At 39.4% G+C, this 12,627-nt stretch overlaps 1 protein-coding gene across 1 annotated transcript in view; it reads right to left on the bottom strand.

The window, feature by feature from the left end:
* LOC126022667 (cat eye syndrome critical region protein 2) overlaps positions 1-12,627 on the bottom strand; it is a 137,235-nt gene that overhangs the window by 37,601 nt on the left and 87,007 nt on the right. Inside the window, exons 3-7 of the mRNA XM_049783641.1 lie at positions 10,238-10,421; positions 8,072-8,211; positions 7,085-7,189; positions 1,859-1,908; positions 806-975 (exon numbers count right to left, since the gene is read on the bottom strand). Coding sequence (XP_049639598.1) covers positions 806-975; positions 1,859-1,908; positions 7,085-7,189; positions 8,072-8,211; positions 10,238-10,421 — 649 coding nt within the window. The remainder of the gene's footprint in view (positions 1-805; positions 976-1,858; positions 1,909-7,084; positions 7,190-8,071; positions 8,212-10,237; positions 10,422-12,627) is intronic.

The raw sequence follows: 12,627 nt of genomic DNA on the forward strand, positions 1-12,627 counted from the left end.
GATGCATAAGTCATGTTCTGTTATCTTCTTCAAGATGTGGGAACCCCAGATTAGAATTTATAAAATGTGACTATTATTTTGCATAGATAGAAAAGGCTGGGAAAGTAAAAGGAAAATAAAACTTTAGGGGCAAATAAGATGGTGAGGAAATTTTAAGCCAGTTACTGTTGAAGCTAATTCCTAAGAATCAATGCTAGTGAGAGTAGACTTGGCTGTAAAAATGCATCACAGGAGCCAAGAGATAGCACAGTGATAGGGTGTTTGCCTTGCAAGTGGATGAACCAAGGACTGACATTGGTTCAAACACCTGCATCACATATGGTCCCCTGTGCCTGCCAGGAGTGATTTCTGAGCGCAGAGCCAGGAGTAACCCCTGAGCATTGCCGGGTGTAGCCCCAAAAAACAAAACAAACAAAAAGGCATTATAGGGGTGGCCGATCTAGGACGAACCTGGGTTCAATACCGGGCATCCCATATGGTCCCCGAGCCTGCCAGAAGTGATTTTTGAGAACAGAGCCAAGAGTAACCCGAGTGCTGTGGTTGTGGACCCAAAACAAAAACCAACCAACCAAACAAACAAAAAAAGCCATTGTAAGTGATTGTATAGAAAGAACTGAGAATTTATTGGAGTAAAGAAAATACTATGCCACAGGAGAGTATTTACAAAAGAACCCATTTTAATACTCTAGACCTGAGGATAATGACCTTTATCATAAAACACTAAAAGGCTTTAATGAAGTTTGGGATAATTTTTAAGAAACGGTGCATCTTCATACTTGAGAGGGGAGGAGCAACATTTGCATACCTTCTGGGCAATCATATTGCAGATTTCAGGTAGGAAGTCTTCACTAAGAAGCTTATACAGTTGCCGTTCTCGAAGGGAAGTCCTCTCTCGAAAACTCTCGGTAACCTGTTTCCATTCTTCTTCTGTTTGACATAGGAGCCACCAAGTGCCTTGACCTGGCCCTTGGGACACTAGAAAACAAAGGGTTGGCTAATGCGACAGATCCCACCAGGATCTATTTCCTATTTACATTAGTGTGCAGATATTCTGGCTATATCCAGTTATGCTCATGGATTAGATGTGGTGCCAGGAAACAAATTGGGGCCAGCTGCATGCAAGGCAAGTACCTTAACTTCTGTACCATCTCTCTTGCTCTGTTTTATCTTCAATATCATTTTTACCCTGGATTATCTCAAAATCCAGGGATTTGTGGGGGAGATAAGGAAACCAACTGTATTTTGAATGTTGATACATACAATTTCGATTTTTCTTTTACTACTACTACTACTACTACTATTTTTATTTTGGTTTGTTTGGGGCTACAATGAGTGGTGTTCAGGGTTTACTCTTGGTTCTGCACTCAGGGTTCACACCTAGAAGGCTTGGGGGACTTTATGTGGTGTAACGAATCAGGCCTGTGTGCAAGGCAAGTACCCTACCCACCACACTATCACTCTTTTATTAAAAAAAAAAAAATCACAATTATTGAAACATACAGAAAATAGAATATCACCCAAGAAATGTTTAGAAGAAATTACTTTTTAAAGAAATGGTTCTGACATATTCCAACCTAACTGAAACTTAGAAGGCTTATTTAACAAAATGTCTGGATGTCAACTATACTATACTCAGTTAATCAAGGACATGTGAAAAAAAATGTTACCACTGAACTCACTTCTCTGTAAGAGAGATGGACAGGATAGTGTGAGAGAGAATACTACTAAGAATGTCAAGGAGTCTAGTTAGGTAACTGCAAAAATCATAACTACTTCATGTGACTCTAGAAAAAAATTAAGAGTCACCATTATAATCAAGATTACAGAATCCTTTCTAAACTCCCACAAAGGTCATTACCATTTCTTGTCTGTGACTCAGATGCCAAGGAGTTTTCTTCCTGCTTTTCACTGAAACACAGGAAAAGGAGGCACCAATTAAAACAAAGGCATGTCCAAAACAGTTTTATGTTTTCCCAATAGTAGACCCAATTGAGCACAAGGTTTGTGTGTGTTTTTGTGCGCGCGCATGCACGAACATGTGTGATATCTTCATGTTAGGAGTGATGGCTCTACCGAATAAATGAATACCTTTTATTCATTAACTCTAAAATATTTTTGGGAACTAAATGATAACTTAACTACCAATAGAAATGCCAAACACAGACATACTAAAAAAAAAAGTAGACACCATATCTGATTTAGGGCTACAATGAAGATGGGGTAGATTTAATTTAACCTCATATTAGACTTAAACATAAAGGTTCTGAAGACAGCTAGCTCCTACTCAAGGCCTGCCACTTACCAAGTGATCGTATAAAATGGTGCTAAAAATAATGTCTAATTCATATGAATATTGGGATTAAACTTTATAGTTTTATAATACAAAAATGCTAGAGATAACAGTACAGTGTCACTGTCATTTGTTTACAATCATACAAAGCATTCTTTGTAATTTTTTGGTTTTCTTTTTTTTTTTTTTTTTTTTTTTTGGTTTTTGGGTCACACCTGGCAGTGCTCAGGGGTTATTCCTGGCTCCAGGCTCAGAAATTGCTCCTGGCAGGCACAGGGGACCATATGGGGCGCCGGGATTCGAACCGATGACCTCCTGCATGAAAGGCAAACGCCTTACCTCCATGCTATCTCTCCGGCCCCAATTTTTTGGTTTTCAAACAGAACTTTCAATGAGAAGAAAATGGTCTACAACTGTTGTTATCTTGTATGGTAGCTGCAAGTCTCATGAGGTAACTAAAAACTAATGTGACAGGAATGAATTTGAAATTGATTTACTTTAGCAGCAAATATTCCAATACAGAGCCAGAGAGATGGCACAGTGGGTAGGGCCTTTGCTTTAGATGCAATTGAGATATAGGTTTTAGTCCTAGAATTACATACTGTCCTCAGAAATGGTTGCGGAGTAGTCAGCTGTAACCTGACAACTGCTGGGTTTAGCAGCAACTATTGGTTGCAACAACTTCAAATGCTATATTGGATATATAGCACTGAAGAATAAAACCACCAGTAGAGGGTAGCATAAGTTCATGTATGCTTATTAAAATTATTCCTTTCTTAGGGTGGGGCACACCCAGTGATGCTCATGGGTTACTATTGGCTCTGTGCTCAGAAATCACTCCTGGCAGGCTTTGGGGAACCATATGGGATGCCAGATACAAGGTAATCACTTATCTGATGTACTGTCTCTGACATTGTAGAAATACTTTAAAAGAGGAGGACTCTTCATCACTGCTCAGGATTGTTATTTGGAACTCATTCTTATTTGGGAGTAAAACTCATATCAGTGGCATAGGCCTGACAGTTGGTAGCCACTAAGGCTATAACTAGGGTAAGAGGGGTGGAGAGTGGTGATGATAGATGGGAATAGGTGGTGCCAATGACTGTAAGCCTTATTTCCACAGCACCAGAGATAACTTTTTTGAGGGGAGGAGGGCAGGATTTGGAGTGGGAGGAACTGATCACTCCCAGCAATGCTCAGGGCTCTATACTCAGGACCCACTCCTGGGAATAAATGCTAGGGAACAAACCCATGCAAGACAAGCACCTAATCTGCTGTACTCTGGTCCTTATAGTTACTTTTTAGTAGTTAATAAGGATGGAAAAGTGGTTTTGTTGTTGTTTTTCCAAGTGTTTTACATTGCTTCAGAATTGTAACATTTATTGGGAAGAAGCTACTGTGCTCTGTTATAATTTTTAACATAGGGGCTAACTTGGCTCATATTCTTCATAAACATGTCATTTATTTATTACAGACCTAAGTATGAGTACATTTATAGAGTTTTGGCCAAATTCTGAAAGTTCTATCCAAGTTCACATGGTAGAATTTCCTGAAAAATAATCTAGAAAATACAATTTTCTAATTTTCCAAATATAGCATCTCTTAAGGACTTGACCTTTTTTTGGGGGGAGGGCCACACCCGATGATGCTCAGGGGTTACTCCTGGCTATGCTCTCAGAAATGGCTCCTAGCTTGGGGAACCATATGGGATACTGGGGGATCGAACGACAGTCCATCCTAAGCTAGCGCAGGCAAGGCAGACGCTTACTGCTTGCGCTAACACTCCAGCCCCTGCTTTTTCTTTTTATTGTTAAGAAACTGTTTTTCGGGGCCGGCGAGGTGGCGCTAAAGGTAAGGTGTCTGCCTTGCAAGCGCTAGCCAAGGATCAGGACCTTGGTTCAATCCCCCCGAGTCCCATGTGGTCCCCCCAAACCAGGGGCAATTTCTGAGTGCTTAGCCAGGAATAACCCCTGAGCACCAAATGGGTGTGGCTGAAAAACCAAAAAAAAAGAAAACAAAAAAAAGAAAACAAAAAAGAAACTTTTTCGGGGCCAGAGAGATAGGAAGCACAGTGGCTTTTGCCTTGCAAGCAGCTGACCTAGGACCTAAGGTGGTTGGTTCGAATCCCGGGTGTTCAATACGGTCCCCCCAAGCCTGCCAGGAGCTATTTCTGAGCAGATAGCCAGGAGTAATCCCTGAGCGCTGCTGGGTGTGACCCAAGAACAAAAACAAACAAAAAAAGAAACTGTTTTTCATGGGAGTGGAGGTGTCAGGCCCTATCCTATATTGCTTCTTGCAGTGCCAGGACTCAAAAGCATGCTTCTCCAGGCCCGAGAAACTGCGGCTGTATACAAGGGAAGCACTTTAATTAATCTTTACACCAATCTCTCAGATCCTACAGAAACTACATATATTTGGGAGTGTGTTTTTATTTATTTTTGGCCACCAGGATCATTCCTGGATTTGAGTAGGGGTCCATAGAGGTTGCTATAGACTGAACCCAGATCAGTAGTATTCAAGGTGAGTGTCCTACCTGCCGTAATATTGCAATAGCCCTCGAAGATTACATGTTTGCTATTAAAATCTTCATCTTATTTTTTGTTTTGGTTTTTTTTGGGGGAAGGCACCTGGTGCTGCTCAGAGGTTACTCCTGGTTTTCCTCTGAGAAATCACTCCTAGTAGGCTTTGGGGACCAAAATGGGATGCCAGGAATCAAACCCAGGACAACCCTATACAAGGCAAACACCCTCCCCTGCATGAGCAGGGATTTCAAACTCAATTTACCTGGGGGCCACAGGAGGAAAAGTCAGGGTGAGGCAGGGCCATAAAGGGATTTCGCTTACTGAATATTCGCAATAAAAATCGCATTAGTAAGAAAAAAATTGCAAAAAATCGCATAAAACATTTGCATACCCCAAATGGAACTGCTCGGGGCATGCGAATGTTTAATGCGATTTTTTTCTTACTAATGCGATTTTTGTTGCGATTGCGAATACTGTGATATTTGAAGGCCGGCTGCGGGCCACAAAATGTTGTATGGAGGGCTGCAAATGGCCCGCAGGCCACGAGTTTGAGACCCCTGTTCATGAGTAAGAATTAGCCCTTATGCTATATTATATCACAAGCATAATGAATATCAGTCTAAATATCTATATTTATATTTATATATAAATATATATTATTTATATGCTATAAATATATAAATATAATGCTATATTATATCACAAGCATAATGAATATCAGTCTAAATATCTATATTTATATTTATATATAAAAATATATAAATATATATATTCATACAATAGTAATGCAATTAGTTTGTTGAGCAATGTCAATATTCTACTCTACTGAACTATGTTAAACTCTCCAAGTAGCCAGACCTTCTAAGAAAAAAAGATGTGAATTTCCTGACTTTAAATTATATTATAACGCTACAGTAATCAAAATTGTGTGGTACTTGAATAAAGGCAAATTCTCAGAACAATGGAACAGAATTGAGATACCAGAGATAAATCCTCAGATTTATGTACAATTAATCTATGAGAATGGAATTTTACAGAAAGTAAAAGCAAGAAAAAGTCCTCAACTTGGTGTTGGGAAAGCTGGATAATCACATGCAAAAACCAGGAACCATATCACACCATCACAAAGGTTAATTCAAAGATTTAAAGACTTCAAAAACAAATCAGAATCCTAAAAAACAGAGAATAGAGCAAAGCTGAATCCCAATATATGGGCCTTAGTCTTCATAATAAAACAAACAAATGGAACTACCTCCAATAGCTTTTGCATGGCAAAAGAAACTTTAGAGAAATCATATTAAGAAAAAAATATTTGCACATAAAACATCAAATAAAGCATATCTAAGACAAGAAACACTCAAAAAAAAAAAAAGACAACTAAAAACCTAATAACCCCACTTAAAAATGAGAGAGATCAACACGCACGCCCACAAAGAAAACATAGGGATGATTAGTACTTACTTTACTAAGAGGAAAGCGAAAATCAAAATGACAGTGAGAAATAATCTCATGCCAGTATAGGTGGGAATGTTGTATGGGTACAGCATCAATATGGAAAGCTGTAAACTGATTTCTCAAGAAAGTAAGAACAGAGCACCCATAAGACCCAGCAATTCCACTTCTTGGAAGCTACCTCCCAAAGATAATAATTTAAAAAAAAAAGTGCACATACAGTTACTACAGCACTTAGTATAATAGCCAAGATATATAAATGTCATATACTCAGTAATAAGTGAATGGATTAAAAAAAAGTTGTGGTATATCTACATAATGGACTACCACTATAAGAGAAGAAATCTTGCTGTTCACTAACATGGCTAGAGCTGGCAGATATCATGTTAAGCCTATTATGTAATGCATAGGGAGAAGAACAAATATCAACCAATCTCATTAATCTGTGGAATATAGAGAAAAAAATAAGGAAAATAGTATCAACAAACAATGGCAAACTCAGTTCATAATCATCATAAAACTTCTTTTAAAAAATCATAAAACTTCTTAACCAAGGGGAGTGAAGAGGGGATTGAAGAAGGGTGTGGATATAAAAACTGGACCAGAGGTGACATACAAACAGTGGTGGAGGGTTGCAGGAATTTGAGTGGTGAAAGGGTGCTGGTATATCAACTTTGTATATCAACATCATAAACTTAAATAATATTGTAGAGATATTACTGAAACTATGTATTTTAAAAGAGAAGATGGGCCAAATAGAAAGAAGAAAGATGCCTTCCAGCATGGGAGTCCATGTCAGAGCAAAACAATCTTTTCTTACTTCACTATGATCTCTTCCAGTATTTTCTTTCGTTTTGGAGGTCTTCCTCTTCTTTTTCCAGTTTTCCCAGGAACACCTGAGGCATTTTTTTGTCCTTCACTTTCCCTAAAAATATAGTATATTACTGAATATACTGTAAATTTTAGAATGGGACTACCTGTATCCTATTATTTTTAAATTAGTAACTTGTGTTCCTAGCCGTAAGATCCTAAAAATATTAAACGCAGCAAACATAGAAAAAGGGTATTTTCAAAAAACAAAACAAAACAAAACAAAATATAAAAAACGGGGGCCAGAGAGATAGCATGGAGGTAAGGCGTTTGCCTCTCATGCAGAAGGTCAGTGGTTCTAATCTTGGAGTCCCATATGGTCCCCTGAGCACTGCCAGGAGCGATTTCTGAGCGTAGAACCTGGAGTAACCCCTGAGCACTGCCATGTGTGACCCAAAAACAAAAAACAAAACAGAAAAAGGGTATTTTTTTTAAAAAAGCCTCTTCTATTATTAAAATGTGGACACAGAAAACTTGCATTGCTCCTACAATAAGGAGGCCTTTCCCTCAGTTGGGAAGCTTGCAAACCATACTTTTCTGTCAATCCTTAATGTTTTTGTGGTCCTAATATTGTGATGGGGCAAATTGGCAATGCTAGTAGAAAAAGAAATTCCTGAGAAATGACTACAAAAGAGGAAAAATGCTGCGGTGAAGAAGGGCTTGCTATACAGTACAATCTACAGCAAGAGAACTGAAACTTCAGATCAAAAGCCACAGGACAAAAAAAAAAAAAAAATGCTTCATTGTGAACAGAGATCAGGACTATGACTTACATCCAGATGACTTTGGTTCAGTCCCTTGTTGTACCTATTACACTGAGAGAGCACCACATCCTCAGGCTTTCATATTTAACCAGTAGCAAAGATGGCTGAGAACTGTTGGGAGTGACCCTAGATCTCCTGAGCATTTTACACTGCTCTAAACTTGAGCAAATTACCTGTTTAAAGAAAGTTCCCCATTGGATTTTCCTTGTACGGGGTCCTCCTTATACATTCGCGTTCCATAAAAATACCAATAGAGTGCTCCAGAATTGTCTTCACCCAATGGTTCAACACGGAGGCTATCTGCATCCAGACCCTAGTAGAAGAATATAAAAAAAGGTTCAGGGGGAAAAAAATCAAGGAATCAAAACTTATATTCAGATAGACCTCACATTTTAAAAAGCCTAACTACATATATTTTTGTTTGTTCTTTTTGGGGGTCACTCTCTCCGGGCTCTGGCTTAGGGTCACTCTGACGTGTGCTCGGGGATTAGGATCTGGGGATCAAATTCAGTTTGGCTATGTGCAAGGCAAACACCTTAACCACAGGCCCACTAATATCTAATTTTCAATTTATTAATTTTTTAGTTTTGGCCACATCTCACAGTGTTCAGGTTTACTCTCGTCTCTGTGTTCTGGAATCACTGATAAAGTGGAGATGGGGAACCATAGAAGGTGCTGAGAATCAGGCGGGGATCAGGTTTGTGCAGGACAGGTACCTGACTCACTGTACTATTTCACTAGGCCCAAATATTTAACTGTCTTTGAGGAACAGGATATGGAAATAGTTAAAATGTTTCCTCAGCACTGTGGACAACACACATACATATCAAAGAAATTTGAGGTGAACTTAATGCTGCTTAATTATTGTTTTTTTTTTGTTTGTTTGTTTTGGTTTTTGAGCCACACCCGGCGTTGCTCAGGGATTACTCCTGGCTGTCTGCTCAGAAATAGCTCCTGGCAGGCACGGGGGACCATATGGGACACCGGGATTTGAACCAACCACCTTAGGTCCTGGATCGGCTGCTTAATTATTGTAATTTTACATATGGACACTGAGGGGAGAGGGTATGGCTTCATGGCAGAGTGCATGTATGGGACCCTGGGTTCAAACTCCAGTGCACTAAACAAACAACAGGAAATATATCAAGTAATATCACATTAAAAAAACATAATAATGGGGCCAGAGTGATAGCACAAAGATAGGGAATTTGCCTTGCATGTGGCTGACCCGGGACAGACCTGGGTTTGATCCCTGACATCCCATATGGTCTCCCAAGCCTGCCAGGAGCTATTTCTGAGCGCAGAAACAGAAGTAACCCATGTGGCCTCCAAAGAAAAAACCAAACAAAATTATGGAACAAAACCCCAATGTGAAAGACTGGTTACTCAATTTCAGCTCCATTATAATCTATAGCAGTCTCTTATTTTAGCCTGAGGTCTAGCAATACAATTCCCAGTTTACCCCAGGGCCTACCCCGTATTGGTTTTTCTACTGCTAAGGAAGTCCCTTGAGTTTTCACTCAGTTTAAACAGAATTAAATTTCACAATGTTTTTTTTTTTTTGGGGGGGGGGGGGGGAAGAATGTCACATCCGGCCATGCTCAGAGGTTACTCCTGGCTCCATGCTCAGAAATCACTCCTGGCAGGCTCGGGGGACCATATGGGTTGCCAGGATTTGAACCAATGATCTTCTGCATGAAAGGCAAATGCCTTACCTCCATGCTTATCTCTCCGGCCCTACACACAATGATTTTTATAACATGTCTTTCAGCAACAAGTGAAAAGTCATTGATATATTTAATCACTTCTGATTTAACGTGATTATAAACCAACTATCCTATAAATTAAAATAGCCCACACCTTCCCTCTGAGATAGATTTCTGAAAAAACAGATCATAGGAACAGAAAAAAAGTGAAGGAGTTATTCTTACCTCTCTTTTCTGAGTAATTTTGGGGCAATGTGTGTATGTGTGTATGTATGTAAGTATGTATACTAAAAACTTCACTTGCATAAAGGATTAGTCATAGTTTTCTAAACATTTTCAATTATTTAAAAGGTTAGACCATAGGAGTTAGACCACAGGAGTGAAATTCAGTGTTACTTTAGTCATATTTTTGGGGATTAAGAGGATTAGAATATACGATTCCTGTTGTCAGGTAGAAATCATGAACATGTGTTAAATATGAAATTAAGTCATAATTATTATCATGTATATTAAAAGTGATATATAAGACTAGTAACACAAGTCAAAGATGACATCTTTTAAAATGTTCACATTTTACATCCTGATTAACAAGCAGGTTTTTTGCTCAGGGAAAAGAACTTGCCAGTTAAGCACCTTGAGAAGATCGAAGACATCATCTGCATCTAGTCGGTAATCACAGAGACGATGAAGAATCTCCACTCGAGTACGGAGAGGCAGGTCCTGGAAATTGGATTCTCTTAGAGGGTTAGGTTTCCCTTCTTCAAGCTCCCAGCGGTAGTTGATAATGTCTTCCAGGTAGCTGTGGAATGTCTGAGGCCTAGCCAAATGGCAACAAATACAAAAATACATTAATTAATGTACAATTAATTAATTAACACAATTTATTAATTCATACAAAATTGAAAGATAGATTTTAATATCTAAAGCAGAAAAATGTAAAAAAAAAAAAAAAGGAATGTGGAGATAGTAAGTTGGCGTTGAACAACCAAAAAGCAGAGGGTGGGGGGAAGAAAGGGGGGAAAAATCCATATACAAAGGTATGAAGGAAAGACCATAAAAATTCACAGCGTATCTATCAAGTGAGTCAAGAGAATGGAGGGACATAATACAAAAACCTCAATGAACTGTAAAGTCACCAATACTCTATCCAGCAAAACTATTACTTAAGACAAAGAGATTCAGGGAACTCATAGCCTTGGAACCAGTCTTGTGAGAAGTATTAAAGGAGATTATTTATATATTTTTATGAATTATTTTGGGCTACACCCAGCTTATTCCTGGCTCTGTGTTCAGGAATCAATATTTTGGGGGTTGGTAGACCATACAGGGTGGCAGGAATCGAACCATGGTCATCCATATGCAAAGCAAACAGTACTATTGCCCTGGCCCTAATGGAGCTTCTTTAAAAAAAAACAAGACAGGAGCTTAAGTGATAGGACAGTGGTAGGGCATTTGCATTATATGAGGCCAACCCAGGACGGACCCAGGTTCTATCTCTGGCATCCCATATAGTCCTCTGAGTCTGCTAGGAGTAATTTCTGAGTTCAGAGCCAGGAGTAAACACTGAGTGGTGCAGGGTGTGGCCCAAAAACACAAGATAAAGGTTGAATATCCAGGATATAAAGCACTCACAAAGATCAACAACAACAAAAATTCGTATTAAAAAATGGGGAAAGGGGGCCGGTGAGGTGGCGCAAGAGGTAAGGTGTCTGCCTTGCAAGTGCTAGCCAAGGAAGGACAGCGGTTCGATCCCCCCGCGTCCCATATGGTCCCCTCAAGCCAGGGGTGATTTCTGAGTGCTTAGCCAAGGAATAACCCCTGAGCATCAACAGGTGTGGCCAAAAGAAACAAAAAAAAGGGGGGGGGCATAAACAGGCATTTCTTAGAAGACAGAATGGCCAAGAATCACATGATAAAGTGCTGAACATCACTTATCATTAGGGACATCCAAATCTAAACAACGAGATAGCATCTCACGCAAGTGAGACTAGCACATAACAAGAATAATAAGAATAATCTGTGCTGGTGGGAATTATACTTTTGTTATATCCATATAATAATGTCAATGCAATATAATCATTTGTATGGTCTATTCTCCCCTTACATTTTAAATAAAGAATGTTTAAATCCTAATATTTAAATAAATTTTAGATTAATTGTCCTCACTTTTTTTTTTTTTTTTGGGCCACACCCGGCGGTGCTCAGGGGTTACTCCTGGCTGTCTGCTCAGAAATAGCTCCTAGCAGGCACCGGGGACCATATGGGACACCGGGATTCGAACCAACCATCTTTGGTCCTGGATCGGCTGCTTGCAAGGCAAACACCGCTGTGCTATCTCTCCGGGCCAATTGTCCTCACTTTTACTAGTACATTTGTAGCTTTTTTTATGTTTTATTTTTATTGTGGGCCATACCTGGCAATGCTCAAGTCTATACCATTTGCTATACACTCAGAAATCACTCCTAATGAGGCTTGGGGGAACCATATGTTGTATCGGGGATCAACTGGAAACAAATGTGGGTCAGCTGTGTGCAAGACAAGTGCACAACCCACTGTACTATTGATCCAGTCTCTGTAATATTTATCTATCTCATATAAATCTAAAAATGTATTAGCACACACACACACACACACACACACACACACACACACACACACACACACACACACACACACACACAACCATTTTGAATTCAGGTTAGTGCACCCAGATAAAAGCATAGCCATGAGACAAAAGGACTGGTGACTGGCAGTGGTGCCAGAAGTAGGCAGCTTTCGAAATCAAAAGTCATTCTGAACACAGGTCAGTGTACCCATGAACATTTCTTTTAGTTAAGGAGCCCCAACACAGCACATAAAAAAACACAACCACAGTACAGAGGTCATAAAGAGAAAGTAACCCAGAACACCATCACTAAACAAAGAGGATAGTTCTGAAGGCCCAACTCCATCAGTCACCTATATAGCTTCTCTGATAAGGACTTTAGGGGAAATGTTGAGGATGTTCAAGGAACTAAAAAAAA

The sequence above is a fragment of the Suncus etruscus genome, chromosome 11, assembly GCF_024139225.1.
Source record: "Suncus etruscus isolate mSunEtr1 chromosome 11, mSunEtr1.pri.cur, whole genome shotgun sequence".
NCBI lineage: Eukaryota > Metazoa > Chordata > Mammalia > Eulipotyphla > Soricidae > Suncus > Suncus etruscus.